At 42.3% G+C, this 18,607-nt stretch overlaps 1 protein-coding gene across 6 annotated transcripts in view; it reads left to right on the forward strand.

Moving 5' to 3' along the window:
* The first annotated feature begins 8,026 nt into the window (after positions 1-8,026).
* Positions 8,027-18,607, forward strand: part of Rabep1 (rabaptin, RAB GTPase binding effector protein 1) — a 127,297-nt gene continuing 116,716 nt past the window's right edge. For all 6 annotated transcript variants that reach the window (XR_012438774.1, XR_002212700.2, XM_020168244.2 and 3 more), the window contains exon 1: positions 8,027-8,275. Coding sequence is in view for 4 of the 6 variants with exons in the window: in XM_020168244.2 (XP_020023833.1) it covers positions 8,242-8,275 (34 nt within the window). In the remaining 2 variants the exon portion in view is untranslated. The remainder of the gene's footprint in view (positions 8,276-18,607) is intronic.

Consider the following 18,607-nt stretch of genomic DNA (forward strand, 5'->3'; position numbering starts at 1 on the left):
CCCCCAGGGCAAAGTCCAAACCCAAGGACATGCTTTCAATGTGGACAGGCAGGCCATTTTAGGAGGGAGTGCCCCCAGAGAAAGCTACCTCCGGGACCCTGCCCTATTTGTCGGGGAAAACATTGGAAGGCACACTGTCCCCGGTTCCCAGGGGAAACGAGGTCAGAGCCTCCCACCCAATGACGGGTCCTGGGGCCTCCCATACAGGCTTCTCTGACCACCATAAAAACAGGGGAGCCCCGGGTTTTACTCACAATTGAAAAGCACAAGGTCAGCCTCCTTATCAATACTGGACCCAGCATCTCAGCTATTCCTTTCTCTCCTGGACCCAGGTCGTCCAAGAAAATTACTGTTGGAGGCATATCAGGCCAGCCTCTAGAACATTATTTCACTCAGCCTTTAGCCTGCTCCTGGGGAGATTTCCATTTCTGTCACTCCTTTTTAATTGTCCCAGAAACCCCTACTCCTCTGCTAGGGCGAGACCTTCTGTCCAAATTGGGGGTGCAGCTACTTTTACCCCCAGGAGAGTACTTTTGCTTGCCCCTAATAGAGGAACAAGTAGACCCCACGGTGTAGATGGATGGACACACTGTGGGACGGGCACGAACAGCTACCCCAGTCCTAATTCATCTCAAGGACCCCTCCTGGTTTCCCCATCAAAAACAATATCCTTTAAAGCCAGAAGTTAAGGAGGGGCTAATTCCTATAATCAAAGACTTAAAGAGACAGGGACTGCTAATAGAATGCTCCAGCCCATATAATACTCCTATTCTTGGTGTCAGGAAGGGACCTGACAAATGGAGGCTAGTCCAGGATCTCCGCCTGATCAACGAAGCAGTAGTGCCTCTCCATTCTGTAGTTCCAAATCCCTATACGCTTTTAGCCCAAATACCTCCGGGTACTACTTATTACTCTGTCCTGGATTTAAAAGATGCCTTCTTTTGCATTCCCTTACACCCTAAAAGTCAACCTATCTTTGACTTTGAGGACCCCACAAGAAAGTCTGGACAGGTCACTTGGACTGTCCTCCCCCAGGGATTCAGACACAGCCCCCACCTCTTTGGGTTAGCTCTAACCCAAGACTTGGCAGAATGGCAATACCCACAAGCTACTCTGCTACAATATGTAGATGACCTCCTGCTCTGTGGACCAAATGAGCCTGTCATTTCACGAGCCACTGAGTCCTTACTAAACTTCTTAGCAGATAGAGGTTATAAGATCTCTAAAGAAAAAGCCCAATTGTGTCAGTCTAGGGTTACATATTTAGATCTTGTCCTGGAGAAAGAAATGAGGTCTCTAGAAGACAGAATCCGTCCAATCCTGACATATCCTCTACCTAAAACTCTAAAACAATTGAGGGCCTTTTTGGGTGTCACTGGATACTATAGAATTTGGATCCTGGGATATGCAGATCTAGCCAGGCCCTTATATCAAATCCTTAAGGAAGCACAGAAGGATACCCAGCCCTTTATTGAATGGGATGACAAGTCAGAAAATGCATTCCACAAGTTAAAGAAGGCTCTTATGACAGCTCCTGCCCTGGATCTCCCAGTACAAGACAAATTTCAATTATACGTCTATGAAAAGGAAGGACTGGCCTTGGGTGTGGTGACTCAGCTCCAGAGCATCACTCCCCAGCCAGTAGGTTACTTAAGCAAAGAGTTAGATCAGGTAGCCAAGGGATGGCCAGGATGCCTCAGAGCAATGGCTGCAATAAGCCTTCTAGTGCTTGAAGCTCAGAAACTTATCCTAAACCACCCCCTAATGGTTTATACCCCACACGACCTAGGGGGAATTTTAAACTCAAAAGGAGAACTTTTGGCTATCTGACAGCTGTCTACTTAAATATCAGGCCCAGCTTCTGGGAGGGACAGAAATAACTTTAAGGACCTGTCAGAGCCTAAATCCTGCATCCCTTCTACCAGAGGCAGAAGGAAATCCTGAGCACTCATGTGAGGAGGTACTTTTGGAAAATTATGCTGCCTGACCTGACTTAACTGATCGGCCCTTAAAAAAACCCAGATCTAGAATTATACACTAATAACAGTTCCTTTGTCAAGAATGGTGTCAGACTTGCAGGGTTTGCAGTGGTGACAGAATTTGGCACCCTCAAATCAGGTCCTCTTCCTCCTAATACAAGTGCTCAATTGGCAGAATTAGTGGCCCTAACAGAAGCCCTAAGACTGTCAAAAGAACAGAGAGTCAACATCTATACAGATTCTAAGTATGCCTTCCTGATCCTGCATGCTCATGCAGCCATTTGGAAGAAAAGAGAAATGCTAACTACAAGAGGAACAGCTTCCCATAGGGATAAAAGGGAGGTTACTTTAATAGTTTTAGGGAGAACAGCATTAGTTGCAGCCCTTGCTGGAATCAGCTATGGGGTGATTGCCAGTCACGAAACTGCAAAAACCTAACCAAAGTGGTAGAGGACACCTCAGACCAGGTAGGCCTTGCCATTAAGGACATGCAAAGGTCTTTGTCATCCCTTGCCTGTATGGTAACAGACCACCGCCTGGCCCTAGATTTTCTTTGGCCAAGTAAGAGGGGGGTATGTGCCATTGCCAATACCTCCTGTTGCACATTGTAGAGGAACGTACAAATTACATTCTCCAACAGGCTAAATGGCTCCGGGAGCAATCTCTTGAAACTCAGGTTTCTACTCAGGTATGGGAACAAATAAAATCCTGGCTCCCCTCCAGGACTTGGTTCCTACCTTTTCTGGGGCCTATAGTTGCCATTATTCTCCTGCTTGTGTTTGGGCCTTACATTTTAAACTTACTTGTCAAGTTTGTTTCTTCTTGCCTAGAATCCATCAAACTACAAATGCCTCTGGTGGAGATGAAAACGACCTACTACTGCGGTCCCCTTGACAACCCCTCTCGTGGTCAGCCCTGACGTTGCGGGCCCCTTCATCGCCCCCTGTCAGCAGGAAGCAGTTACTGAACAGACTTTGTCATCCCAATCCCTAACAGCAGTTAGGGCTACCATTGAGAGGGGGGAATGAAGGACTGAAGGACAGACTGCGGGAAGTCCCAAAAGGGCGATAAGTGGTCAAGGAGACACTTCTCCTCCCTAGGAAACGCCTGTTTGCATTTGAAAGACATCTCCACCCTTAGGCAATGCAAACTAGGCTATAAAACCCCACTCCCCACCCTGGCCCAGGGGATCGCCGGTTTCCTGGTCCCCCTGCATTCTCCAATATGCAGTCTTTCTCTTCTCTTTTCTCCAACTAAATTCTCTGCAAATAAAATCTTTCCGACCTCTGCTGTTGGAGTCTGCCTGTGCTTTCATTCTCAGAGCAGGCTCAAGAACCCTGAGCATCTGAAATTCCTGCGCGTGTCATCCGTGCATCATTACCATGGCTTTGTCTTGTGAACATGCCATGCTCTTGGGGGAGTTACAAGTTTCTCCTCTTTCACAAGAATATTCTCTGCACTTTCCCATGGCTGTTTCTATCTTCCCACTTAGGTCATAGCAAGAGTAGCTCCATCTCCATCTTTCTTTGTGCTGGATAATTTTATTTAGTTTATTTGATTCACTGCCACACCAGTCCCAGGAGTTCAAAGCCAGCCTAGGTAGCAAAGCAAGACCCTATCTAAAATAAGCAAACACACAAAGTAATAAAAGTGGCCTTTCAAATCAATGGGGGAAATCATGATTTGAGGAGAGTTTCCGATCTATGTGAAAATACAATTGGTTCCCCTACTTCACACCATATCAAATATATTCTTAACAGGTTAAGAAGCTAAACATGAAAAAACAAAACTATAAAAATACTGGGAAAATACTTTGAAAACTCTATTTAAGAATGTGGGTGAGAGTTGGGTGCCTCTGACTCACACATGTAATCCTAGCTACTCAAGAGGCAGAAATAGGAGGATTGTGGTTCAAAGCTAGCCAGGGCAAATAATTCAGGGAGACCCTATCTCAAAAAAACCCATCACAAAGACAGGGCTGGTGGAGTGGTTCTAGGTGTAGGTCCTGAGTTCAAACCCCAGCATCGAAAAAAAAAAAATCCAAAAAAGAAAGATATTCTTGAGTAAAATGAAAAATCCAGAAGCTATAAGAAAATAGATTAACAAACCCCCAAACTTCTGTAAATAAATATGACTATTAGTGAAATTAAAAGAAAAATAAACTGGAAGAAAATATACCATACATAACAAAGAGAAGATTAATATCCAGAAATGCTAAGAGCTCCAAATCAATAATAAAAATTGAACAACCAAAGATAAATGGGCAAAAAACATTTAAGATTCACAGAAGGAAACTTGTGGTCCTACTACCTCTGCCTTCTGAGTAGCTGGGATTACAGATTCATACTACCACCACTGGCTCAAATTTCCTCGCTTTAAGTTTATAATTGTTAAATATCCCTAAATCTCACCTAACCAATGTCGAAATTTGTGTTTCTCAGATTTAAAGTCAACCCTCCGTATTCTCGGGAATCTGTCCTAGGAAGTGTCTTTCCCCAACCCCATATCAAAGCTGCAGATAAAATGTCACAGAGTTTGAATCTGAAATGTCCCCCCAAAGCTCAGTTGTTGGCTAATGGGCTTTTGAGAAATGACTGGATCATGAGGGCTCTGAGCTAAGGTTAAACCCTTAATGGAGTCATAATACTGGCGTTATTAGGAGGTGGTGGGAAACTGGGAGGTGGAGCCTAGTTGTAAAATGCAGGTCACTGGGGGCAAGCCATAAAAAAGATGTATCTTGTCCCCATCCCTTTCCCAGCTCCTTTTTTGTTTCCTGTCTGCCATATGGTGAGCAGCTGTGCTCTACCACACCCTCCCTGCCTCAATGCTCTGCTTCACCCCAAGTCCAGAAACAATAAAACCAAGAAACCATGGACGGAGATCTCTGAAACTGAGCCAAAATAAGCCTTTCCTACTATAAGTTATTTCTCCCGGGTATTTGTCACAGCAATGAAAATGCCTGTATAAGCTTATATTGCATATAAGCTATGCACATCTTCCTACATACTTCCTTTTTAAATTTTTTTTATGGTACTGGGGTTTGAACTCAGGACCTCATGCTTGAGGGGCAGGCACTCAACTACTTAAGCCACTCCTCCAGCCCCTTTTTTTGTGTGTGTTGGGTCTTTTGAGAATACCTGGAATTGTGATTCTCCTGATCTCAGCCTCCCAAGTAGCTAGGATTACCAGAATGAATCACCAGTGCCTGATGAAATGGAATCTTTTCCCAGTATTTTCTGTAAGTGGTTGGTTGAATCTGCATATGCAACCCATTGTCAACACCCTAAAAGGTAGGATTTTAGGCGCCCTTCTTAATGGCATGCCACTCCTTCCCCAGTTTTGGAGCTACCATCAAAACCGCAGTTACTTTGTGATACTGGTTCTCTTCCCATTTTCACTGTTTACTAGCTAGTATTTACTCATAATGTTTAATTTTGCCTGTTCTGGAACTTTAGATAAGTAGAATCATGCTACATATTTCACAAATTTCTTCTTTCTCAAAATTATGTTGGTAAAGCCGGCTGTGGTGCTATGGTGGTGCATGCCTATAATTATAGCACTCAGAGAGCTGGGCCAGGAGGATTGTGAATTTGAGGCCAGCCTGGGCTACAAAGTGATATAGTGAGTTCTAGGCCAGCATGCATAATGACACCCTGTCTCACCCCCCCAAAAAAGGAATTGTTTGTGAGATTCATCTTCATTGAGTATGTAGCTGTAGTTTAGCCATTTTTATTGTTGCAGAGTAATCCACTACATGAATATATGTGTATAATATATATATATATATATATATATATATATATATATATATAAAATTTTTTGAACTCAGGGCTTCAGTAAAGCAGGTCACTGCTTGAGCCATGCCTCCAGTTCATTTTGCTCTGGTTATTTTGAAGATGCAGTCTCATAGACTATTTGCCTGGGCTGTCCTGGAACCAGAATCATCTCAATCTCAGCCTTCCAAGTAGCTAGGATTACATGTGTGAGCCACCTGTACCCAGTCACTATATGAATATTTAATTTAAAAAATATTTCATGTCTTATCTCTCAATCTCCTTCAGAACAAAATAATCATATTTTTTGTGGGGTGATACAGGATTTGAATTCAGGGTGCTTTACCACTTAGGCTGTGCTTCCAGCTTTTTCTTTTGGTGGAACTGGAGTTTGAAATCGGGCTTTAAGCTTTCAAAGCAGGAACTCTACTGCTTGAGCCATGTCCCTAGCCCCCTCCAGTTTTTTTTGCTTTAGTTTATTTTTTCAGATAGTGTCTCATGCTTTTTGACTGGGCTGCCCTCAGACTGCATGCCTCCCGCATAGCTGGAATTATAGCTGTGTACCACCAGACCTGCCTTATTTGATGAGATGGGGTCTTGATAACTTTTTGCATGGGCTGTCCTTAAACCTTGTTACTTCTGACCTCCATCACCCAAGTAGCTGGGATTATAGGCATGTACCCCATGGCTGACAATAAAGGCTTAGTTTCCTCTAGAATATGTACCTAGGCATGGAATTGCTAGATGTCAGGATTACCTAAAAATATGAAAATGTATATAACTCTTGGTGCTCCTATCTGATTTCAAGATTCCTTTTTCAACTCTTGACATGAGGAGTTCTGGGTATTCAAACCACATGCCTGACCATTTCTGAATGGGCTTGATCTTGAGGGGCAGGCTTCAAGCCTCCCTATCAGTGGTATTCACTGGAAGGAGCTCTTTCTATAAGGGACATCAGCATCTGCTACTTGTATGACCCCCACCTCCTGTTAGTCATCACAAGACAGAGGAATGCTGTGCTGCCTCATCCTGGTCAAAGGTCTCCCTGCTGAGCATGCTTTGCTCACCCAGGAGAGTGAGGTTTGAAGAGTGGGTGGGAAGGGGCCCTGCTTGCTCTCCCAAAGGCACACCAGCCATTAGGAAATATTAATTACTCAAAAAATCCAAGTCTAAATATAAGCTCTCCCCTAATGTTAGGAGGATCTGGGCAGAAGTATAAATAGATGTCATAAGTCTGTCTAAATTATTTAAAATTATGAACAACTCCAACTAACTACTAACCTTAATATAGTCTATTCTTCTTACTTTGACAAATACATATCTTTAGTTACCCTAAAGAGCAGATTTGAGTTTAAAATTCCTGGATTCCTGGGATATATGAACTTGAGGGCTGCACAGGCTGACTATTGGCTCATGGTTTCACCTGCCTTCTTTTCTTGTCTCTGTCCTGTACTGCCAGGGATCTGTGATTACAGAGGCTCAAATGTCCAGGTGCTTCCCCGAACACAGCTGCCTTTCAGTACTTTTGGGGAATGCCCCATACTCTGCCCTAGAGAGGATGAACCTGGGAAAGAGACCCCAGCTTCAGCCATCTGAAGAGGAAATTCTGGGGCCACAGGTTTCCAGGCCTTGGTCCTAAAATGTCAGACTGTGAACTCTTCACTTTGGTGTAGGGGTGTGATCAGTGAGGGGTTAGAGAGGAACCTTTCACATTGGTGGCCAAGGGCAGGCTGTCTCGCCCAGGTATAAAGGCAGCACTTTTTGTGCATTACTGCTCCTCTCCAGTCATGAGTGCAGGCACTACTACTGGCTGTATCCCCGGCAGCCATCACAATGCCTGGCACAGAGAAGCCAGAAAGACTCGCTTAAAGGAAGACTTGGGGGGTCCAAGCCCAGTTCTGCAAATAACAGTTCTTCCTATTTTATCACTTCATTTAAACTTAGCCATTCTACTGATGAAGCTTCTGCGAGGTTAAGTGACTCTCCCACGGTCACACAGCTAGGGGAGGCAGAAGCTTGGTTTGCACTCCACCACTGGGTCACCTATCTCCCTCTTTGCCTAGGCGCTGGTAGCAGACCCCCCAGGAGGTCGGCCTTTACCGCCGCCACCCCCTCCTCTTCATCCTTCCATTCAGCCTCTCCCTGGCATTCCCGCAGAGCTCTGGGTGCTCGCACAGCCTCCCCTCCCGCAGCGCTCCCCACCTTCGCGAAGCCCCGCCCCTCCCCTCAGGCCGACGTCACGTGCCGCCCCATCCCCCCGCGCCTGCGCACTGCTTATTTCCCGCTGTCAGGATGAGGAGGCGGAGGTCGGCGCTCGGGTCCGTCTCTGCCCGGGGCTGTGGCGGTGCCGGCGGCTCCAGCCTTAGCGGTTCCTCCCTGGGCAGCGGCGGCGGTGGCTCGGTCGACGCCTCTTCCGCCAGCTGAGCCCGCGACAGCCCGGGACGCCGCTTCCCCGCCCATCCCCGCTCCCCGAGGCCGGCCGCCTGGCCATGGCGCAGCCGGGCCCGGCTCCCAAGCCTGACGGTGAGGCGCCCACCATGGCAGGCGCGGCGGGCGCGGCCTGCCCGGCGCCGGCCGGCGTGGCGGGGGGACCTCGGGGCGGGCGGCGGGAAGGGCGCGCGCACGGCCCCGGGGGTGACCCTGCCGGGCGGAGGCGACAGCGCGCGGAGCCGGCGCGGGCGGGCGGGAGGCGGCGCGGGGCCTGAGCGCCGCCGGCTGAGGAGGGGGCGGGAGGCGCCGGCTGCAGCGCGGGCGGGCGGAGGCCAGGGCGTGTGGAGGCTGGGACCTGGCGGAGCGGGGAGCGTGGAGAGGAAGCCGCCGTAGGTAGCGGTGAGACCGGCACGTGGGTTCTGCCCTGAGGAGGATAGAAATCGGGAACATGTGCTATAATTCATAAAACAAAAACAAAAACCCATAATAAACCGAAACCAAATAACAAACTTCGCTTTGGCAATGGTGGTGTGTCCTCTGGCCCCACCACCGCCTCCTCATCCACGCTGTAGCGCTCTTTGCACCCAGTTTTGTAACACACAAAAACTAGTTGCTGGGTTTAGTAGTATTCTTTGAGTGGCATTGTTGCTTAATGGTGAATTGTAGGTCCTGGGATCCTTTGCTCTCAAACTCTTGGGCACTTTTCTTAGCGTTTTAGAATCTCAGTATGCTCATCCTTGAGAAGAGGTCAATCCATGCCTGTGAATTGATAGGTTAGTGTTATTCTGAGAGTATTAGGAATAATGAGATTGGTTTTTGACAAAGATGAAAACCAGGAAATAGGTCCTTTTTCTGTCCTCTTCCTCCTCCTCCTCCACTTCTCTCTCTCTTAGGGGATAGTTTCACTGTGTTGCTCAGGCTGGTTTCAAACTCCTAGGCCCAAGCTATCCTGCCTCAGCCCCCTGAATAGCTGGGACTACGGGTGTGCACTCAGCTGTGCCTTTTATAGCACTTACATTCTTGTAAGGAAAAAGCATCCTATCCTAAATATGTCAGAGTGATTGTCAGAGTCCATGACATTGTGGGAAGTGGGTTGACCACATTGTTCCAGAATTTACTACCTGGAGCCGTGGTTGGAAGGAATGTGCTTGGTCTTTGGCAAGATCCTACTGTATCCAGTTGAGAAAGTTCTTTCAAGTGCATTCCTATAATCTGCCTTTGTGCTTAGAATCTTTAAGTGTGAGCAGAATGTTGGGGCACAGAAGGTATTTAAAAAATTGCCTGGTTTTCCAAGAGTAGTCTCTTGAAATAACGTTTAGTGAAAACCTTACTGTTTGTTCTCGCCTTTGGGGAACTGGAAACAATGTTATCAGATTTTAAGGCTCTGGCTGCTTGCTGGGAAGTTTGCTCCAGAGCCTATTAACCTCTGGGTTGGGGTTTTGTTAGTTGGCCAGAAGTGGTTAAGAGTTAGCTTGTTTTTATTCCGGTAGAAGAGAAGGGAGGCCTTTCTGGTGAGCTATTAGACTAAACTGGGGTGTTTTCAGACTACATTTGAATTCTCACCTTTTGTGTTTGGTGTTAGGGAAGAAAACTTTCTCTTCACAAACCCTTTTTGTTACTGCACACACAGGCAGAATACAGAGCTCAGTGGCTTCTGGGTCTGATCTGGGGTGGTAGGTATGCCTAGCTGGCTGCTGCCTTTTCTTGAGTTGCGTGGAAACAAACGTCTAGGGCAGCTCAGGTGACATGACAAGTCTGGAATCTAAATTCCCTGCCTCTTTCAAGATGTGCAATGGTCTTCCTTATAAGTAGGCAGAAGTGACTAAGCACTTGAAAGGCAAGGAAAACATGAGCTTTGGGAAATGTTGGATTCTTGCTATTTGTAGTACAGATTTAGTTCCTATTTTTCAAGTCTTCTGATTATAGGATGAGATTTAGTTTGTGTAGATTGCAATTTTTATTATAAATTAATAGGGTAAACAGGCAGCTACAACTACTGTTCACAAAAGGAGAAAGCATTTGGTGTGTTTGAGTGCTTTGTGTTATTGTCTGCTTAGAAGTTTATCTTGGGGACTTAATTTTTCCCTTTTATTAAGCTCATTGACCACTTTAGTTTTAACTACACTTGAATTTCCTGGCCCTGCTGATTTAAAAAACAAACTTTTGAAGAATTATTTTTGCATCACACTGACTAAAAGATAACTGCTTGTCTTTGACTTTATTTTGCCTTTATCTCCTATCAGAAGCAATTGTTTATGCCATTGTAATCTTTTCCTTTTTTGACATCTTGCTTTGTTTTTCATGTAGATATGATAGATTAAGAAAAGCGTAGATTTTTGTTTGAATTGACAAGATGAAATGTATTTGTTAATTTTTTTCTCTTTAATTCCTAATTTTGTAAAATTTTTGGTAAGTTTTTATTTTTTGGGGGGCAGTACTGGAGGTTGAACTCAGAGCCCTGCGCTTGCTAAGCAGGTGCTCTATCACTTGAGCCACTTCACCAGCCCTTTTTTGTAATGGGTTTTTCTCAAGATAGGGCCTCATGAACTGTTTGTTTGGGGCTAGCTTCGAACCTCGATCCTCCTGATCTCTGCCTCCTGAGTAGCTAGGATTACAGGTGTGAACCCCTGGCACCTGGCTTGTGTTGGTTATTTTTGAGATAGGGTTTTTCTGTCCAGGTTTTGACCTCAGTCCTTTTGTTTGTGCTTCCCTGCCCAGGTATTGGTTGAGATGGGGAGGGAGGGGGGTCTTATGAACATTTTGCCCTGGCTGGCCCTGAACCATAATCCTCCCAGTCTCTCCCTTCCAAGTAGGTAGGATTAAGGGCTTGATTGATGTACCATGCTGGTGAAAGTTTTTGATGGTTAATCATAGTTTACTCATTTAGAATGATGGTAATTTTAATAGCCAATTGAATTTCAGTTGATTAAAGTTTTCCCCCTTTAGAACCCATAGATATTGTAAAAATATTCAGATTTCAGTCTAAGTTAAACTATATCTTAGAAACATTTGCTCTGATTTTACTTCATTACTTTTTAAATAAGCATATTGTTTTTTGTAATCCTACCATTAAAAAATACATATTGAGAAGAAAGGATTTAAAATATTTCACCATAAAGAAATGATAAATGTTTGAGGAGATAGGCATGTTTAGCCTGATTTAACATTTAACAATGTATGTAGTATCCCACTGATAAGTACAATTTTGGGTATTACATCAGAAAAAATGTGTATATTAAGAAGTATGTCTTAAGTATTTTCTGCTGCCTTTTTCCGTAGTACACATGCTACTATTAATCCCTGAAATAGACATGCTTTACATACATAAGTCTGCAACTTGCCTATTTCACTTAAATGTTAGTTATCATTATTACAGATAACAAGTGGTTTTATGGCCGTGTAATGTCCTGTAAGCATTGTAGGCAATATCTCAGGAGCTTGTTGCATCAGTGAGGTGGGTATTGTAATATTGTTGCTCCTGTCTTACTGATGAGAAAACTGAAGCACACAGAAGTTAAAGAAACATACCTGAAGTTACATAGCTAGTAAGTGAGGAAGCCTGGATTCAAATTCAGGCCATCGAATGCCAGGACCCCCTGGTCTACTTTGTTGATCCATATGGACTACTTTCCATGTCAGTATTTTAAGTCTGCTTCATTCTTTTTTTTACCCAGTACTGGGGTTTAAATTCTGGGCGTTGTGTTTCCTAGGAAGATGCTCTACCACTTGAGCAATGACCCCAGCCCTTTCTGCTTTAGTATGTTTTTAGATAGGGTTGGACCACAATTCCAGATACCTTCACTTCCCAAGTAGCTGGGACCATAACCCTGAACCACCATGCCCATCTTGTTTTTTGAGATGAAATCTTACATATTTTTGGCCTGAGCTGGCCTGTAATAACCATGATCCTCCCAATTTCAGCCTTCCAGTAACTTGAGATGACAGTTATTTGCTACTGCACTCAGCTATTGCTGATATGGGGTCTTGCACATTTTTTTTGCCCAGGCTGGCCTGAAACTGGGTTCCTCATGATCTCAGCTTCCCAAGGAGCTAAGATCACCAACACTGAGTGATTTAAATTTTAATAGCTGTCGGTAGCTTACTCTCAAAAAAAGGTATCAATTTACACATCTGCCAACAAAATAGGAGAAAGTGAATTTCCCCTACAATCTTTAAAGTGGAGGATATCAGTTATTTTGAATCTTTTGTATTCTGGACTGGAGGCGTGGCTCAAGAGGTCAAGTGCCTGCCCAGCAAGCACAAGACCCTGAGTTCAAACTCTAGTACTGATAAATTAAACAAAAAACCCTGGGATTTCTGTTGTTATTTTTTGAGACTGGGTCTCAGGCTGGCCTCAAACTAGCAATTCTCCTGCCTCAGTCTCCCAAGTGCTGGGATTACAGTTGTGTACCACTATACCTGGTGAGGTTTTCTTTAATTAGCAAATACTTGGGCTCTGGGAAAAATAAAGATAAGCAAAACCAGACACGGTTTTTGTTCCTGTGTATTGAATTATTTTGTCATTAATTAGATAACCCTACAGACAGATATAAAACCATTTATTCAACTAATACGAGTGTGGACCACTTGCCAGACACAATTCTAGGTACTTGAAATTGAGATACATTAGCAACACAGTGGGAGAAAAAGATAGTGAACAACAAACACAAGCCAGTGATATAAATTATTAGACAATAAATGCTAGGAGGAAAAAAGAATGGAAAAAATAGAGCAGGGCCTGGTTTTAAGTAGGGTGGTCAGGACAGCGTTATTGAGAAGATGACTTTTGCACAAAGACTTGAAGAAGAGAGGAATTAGGAGAATATCTGGAGGAAGAGTGCTATAGACTGAGGGATCAATTTTTGCAAAAGCCTTAAAGGAGCATTTCAGGCATGTTTGAGAAGTGGCATGGAGGTCATTGTGGCTGGAATGATGTTATATGGGAATGAGCGAGAAGAGATATGAGATCACTGAGGTAATGAGGTGGGGCAGATCCTGTAGGGCCCCAGACATTCACTTTGGGGAACCATTGAAGAGATTTTGAACAGAGGACTGATGTGATCTGACTTATATTTAATTTTTTCCCCCTGTGGTCACTGGATTGGCAATAGGATATTAGGGAGGCAAGGGAAGCATAAATCCTGGAAAGAATATGATGGGGCCTGGACCAAGATGTAGTGATTGGAGTTATATTCCATTGATGGCCAGTAAGGTTTGCTGATGCATTGTGTGTGGGATGCAAGAGAAAGAGAGGAGTCAAGGAATTCTGAAGGTTTTTATCCTAAGCAACTGTGAGAGGTATAAATTATCCTATTGTTTAAAATTGAGGCATTTGACCCATTTAGGGGAAGTCAGGAAAGGTTTCTGAGGAAGTGGTCTTGGCACTGCAGTCTGATGGATGAGCAGGAGTCCCTTTCTTGGGAGAAAGCAGGATGAGTAAGAAAACTGGAGAAATATCTGTTCTTGAATAAAGTGAGAGGATGAGAAATGGGCATGTGCTAGGCTGAGTAGTCTTCATCCTTAGAACTGTAGGGAAACTATGGAAGGGTTTTAAGCAGGTAGATGACATGATGGCTTTTTAATTTGTACTTTCCTGATAATTAGTGATTATATTGCATTTTTTCCCCCATTGCTGGGATCAAACCCAGGACCTTGTGCATGCTAGGCAAGTACTCTACCACTGAGTTATATTCCTAGCCAAATATATTGCTTTATAGCAATTTTCATTAATTGGCCACTTTTCTTTTGTGACATTACCTTTTATATCTATTGCTCTTCCTCCTCCCCCTTCTTTTTTTCCCCAGTCAGGCTGTCCTTTCGTTTTTAATTTGGAAGAGCTCTTTGTAAATTGTATTAACTTTTTTTGATATGTACTTGGCTTGTCATTTATCCTCTTTTTTCTTTTATTGTGCAGAGAACAATTTTTATGTAGATCTGACCATTTTTTTTCATTTTTTCATTCATGTTTATAAAACAAAAACAAAAGGATTTTCAGGGCCATTTATAGTTGTCTTTTATGTTTAGTTCTTTAATCCATCTGGAATTTATTTTAAAATTTACACAGGAAGTGTTTTCTATAAAGAGTTTTTAATAGAAAAGAAAACTTTAAAGAATATAGTAATAGAACTGAGGAACAGTCACTGCATCTAGAGCTGAGGTAGAGTGTCCAAGGAAGAGTTGCATCTGAAGAGGTCTCTCCCAGAACTGAGATCCAGACCTTGATGGAGAGGGGCAGAGTTCATTAAGAGGCTGCTGTAGCAGAACTTACTTGGAAGCTGCTTTCTAGGTTGCTGGGAGAAATTGCCTGCATCTGGAAATAATTTTTTTTCTGTGGCATAGGGAATCTAACCTTTTTCCCCCCCAAATAGACAGCCAGTTGTCTTAACATTATCAGTACTATCAAACATTTAAAGAAGGTCTACTACCAATTGTTTTCAGACTCTTTTAAAAAATTGTAGAGGAGGGAATCCTAAACTCATTCTATAGTGCCAGCATACACTGATGTCCAAACCACACAAGAATATAAGAAAAAAGAAAAACACAAGACAATATCCCTGGTGAAAAAAATTGCCAATAAAATATTAGCAAACCAAACTTAACAACAGTGAAAAGATCATTCACTATGATAGAGTGGTATAACATATATAAATCAATAAAGGTGAGAATGAAGAGCAAAAGACATAGAATTATTTCAGAAGATGTAGGAAAAGCATTTGACAAAATTTAGCATCCATTCATGAAAATAATGCTCAACAAAGTAGGTAGAGAAGGAACATACCTCAACATAATAAAGGGTATATATGACAAAACTACAGTTAAAAGACTGGGGAATAGTTGAAAGCTTTTCCTCTAAGAATTAGAACAAGGTAAGGATGCCCACTTAAATAACTTCCATTCAACTTAGTACTCGGCACAGTTAGGCAAGAAAAAGAAATAAAAGATACCTGAATTGGAAAGGAAGACGTTAAACTGTCCTGGTTAGAAATGACATTTTCTTATTGTTAAATGAATCTGAAGCATCTCCCCAAGGCTCATGTGTTAAAGATTTGCTTTTCAGTGCAACAGTATTCAGAGGTAGGACTTTGAGGCGATGATTGGATCATGAGTGTTCTGCTTCATCAATGTATTAGTCTGCTGATAGATTCATAATTTGATGGCATTATTGGAAGGTGGTAGAACTATTAGGTAAATCCTGGCTAGAGAAAGTAGACCATTGGAGGCTTGTCCTTGAAGGTTGTATCCTGCCCCTAGATTATTCCTCTGTTCCTTCTCTCTGCTTACCAGCCACCATGAAGTGAGTAGTTCTGCTCCATCATGCTTTGTTTGCTATCATGCTCTGCTTCACCATAGGCCCACAATGATGGGGCCAAGTGACCATGGCCTGAAAACTCAAAGTGTGAGCCCAGCTCAGTCTTTTCTCCTTTAAATTGTTTCTCTCAGGTGTTTGTCACAATGGTGAAATGTCTAACACAGTTACATCCAGAAAACCCTAAAGACTCCACCAGTTCCCAGCACTGCAAAAATAAAAAAAATACAACTCCATGAAAACAAGTCTGTAGCATTTCTGTATACTAACATCAACCTATCTGAAAAAGAAGAAAACAATCTCATTTACAATAGCTACAGAAAGCAATAATACTTTAGGAATAAATTTAACTAAGGAGGTAAAAGATCTCACCACTAAAAATTACATTGAGGAAAGGAAGAAATCTCAAATAGATGGAAAGGTATCCAGTGTTAATGGATTGGAAGAATTAATGTTAAAATGTTTGTGCTACTAAAGTAATTTACAGATTTATTGTAGCCCTTATCAAAATTCTAATGACATTTGTTAGAGCTACAGAACAAAAACATTCTTAAAGTTCGTGTGGAACAAGAGAAGACTGAATCACCAAAACAATCTTGAGAGCACTGATTTCAAAATATACTACAAAGCTGTAGTAACTAAAGCAACATGGTACCAGGAGAAAAGCACATAGACCATTGGGGCAGAATAGAGGGTCCAGAAGTTAATCCATGCATTTACAACTAACTGATTTTCAACAAAATCAGTTGAACACACAGTGAGAAGGAATAGTCATTGATAAATGGTGCTGAGATAACTGACTATCCACATTAGAAGAATGATTGACTCTTACCTCACCATTTACAAAAATTAACTTATTATGGATCAAGTACCTAAATGTAAGGCCCCTAAACTATGAAACTAGCAAAAGGTGAAAGTCTCTACATTGGTCTGGGCAAAGATTTATTGGATATGACCTCTAAAGCATAGGCAACAGAAACAAAAATAGGCCACTTGGAATGGCTCAAGTGGTAAAGTGCCTGCCCAGCAAGTGTGAGGCCCTGAGTTCAAACCCCATGATACACACACATATACACACACGGAACTAAAAATAGACAAATAAGATTATATCAAATTAAAAAAAAGCTTCTATACAGCAAAAGGAAACAACAGTGAAGAGACAACCTACAGAATGGTTGAAAAGATCTGGAAAGCATATATTTAGTAAGAGATTAATATCCAAAAAAAATACACAGAACTCAATAGCAAGAAAACAACACAATTAAAAAATGGACAAAGTACCTGAGTAGAGATTTCTCAAAAGAAGATACATGAGTGGCTAGCAGGCATATGAAAAAATGCTTAATATCACTAATAAGGGAATATAAATGAAACTATAATGAGATAACACCTTACTACAGTTAGAATGATACTGACAAAAGATTGTAAATGTTGGTGTGGCTGTGGAGAAAAGGAAACCCTTATATACTGCTGATGGAAATGAAAATGAATATAGCCATTATGGAAAATAGAATGGAGGCTCCTTAAAAAATTAAAAAATAGAAATACCATATTGATCTAGCAATTCTATTACTGGATATATATCCGAAAGAAATAAAATCAGTATATTGAACAGATACTTGCCCTTCTATGTTTATTGCAACATTGTTCACAGTAGCTAAGACATGGAATCTACCCAAGCATCCATTGATAGATGAATGAACAAAGAAAATGTGGCATATATATACATAATAGAATACTATAGAACCTTAGAAAGGAAGGAATTTCATTTGCAACAACATAGTTGAATCTGGGGAGGGGTGCATTATGTTAAATAATCTAGGCATAGAAAGACAAATACCATATTATCTCACTCATGTGAAATCTTTAAAAAATTGGCTTTATAAAAGTAGAGTACAATTGTGGTTACCAGAAGCCAGAGTGGTTAAGTGGAGAAGGTGTTGGAAGAATGCTGGTCAAATGATACATAATTATAGTTCTGAGAAATAATTTCAAGAGGTCTGTTGTATAGCATGTTGCCTTATAGAATTCTTGAAAAATGTGGTGAGTTGAGTGCTCTCTTTACAAATATGAACTCTTGAGACAATGAATTTGTTGAATGACTGACTGTAGCCATCACAATGTATGTGTACTTCAGTACATCATATTGTACATGATCAATACATAAAGTTTTACCTGTCAGTCTTAATAAAGGATTTTTTGACAGGTGGTAATAGTATCTCAGAGGAAGATGATAAGAGGAGAGAGAATCTTTACAGGGTATGAAAGCAGCATGTGAGGGATGAGGTGAGGTGTGTCCTGCTCAGAGACAGGTTTGAAAAAGTGGTTGAACTTGAATGGTGGAAAAGTTTTCAGCTAGCCAAGGAATTTGGATTTTTCTAGGTGATGTGATGAGGCGAGGCCTATGTGCTTTGGTAGAGTAATAATGTGCTAAAGGAAGCTTGCTCTGGAAATTATACAGAAGGTAGACATGAAGCAGGTGGTTGACCAAGGATATGAAGTAGGCTATTGCTCTGGTCCAGTGGAGAGGTGATGGAATTATAACCCATGTCAATGGAAATGGAGAGAAGGAAATAATAGATGTGAGAAATACTTTAGTGGTGAAATAGTAACTTGCTGTACCTTTGGCTTGAGATGGAGAGAGAGGGTCTTGAGAATGTAAATATTGTTTATTTATGCCATCAAAGGAAGGAAAATTTCATAGGAGAAAGTATCAAATTTGGTTTTAGGTAATGTTATGGCTTGAATGTGAAATGTCTTCCATAGGCTTTTGTTTTGAATGTGTGGTCCCTGCTGGTGGCAATATTTTAGGAGGTTCTGGAAACTTTAGCAGGTGGGGCCTAGCTGGAGGAAGTAGGTCATGTTCTTGGGGATATATTATCCCTGGCCCCTTTCTGTTTCGCCCTCCACTGTCTGCCATGAAGTGAAGAACAGCCTCTTTTACATGCTCCTGTGGCCACAATGTCTGCCCAAAAGCATGGGCCAAGCAACCGTGGACTAAACCCTCTAAAACAGCCAAAATAAATCCTTTGTCCCTTAAGTTGTTTCTGACAGGTATTTGGCCCCAGTGACAAAAAATTAATTAATACAGATACATTGATCTGGAGTACTGTTAGGGT

The sequence above is a fragment of the Castor canadensis genome, chromosome 11 (genome assembly GCF_047511655.1).
Source record: "Castor canadensis chromosome 11, mCasCan1.hap1v2, whole genome shotgun sequence".
In the NCBI taxonomy this organism is placed as follows: Eukaryota; Metazoa; Chordata; class Mammalia; order Rodentia; family Castoridae; genus Castor; species Castor canadensis.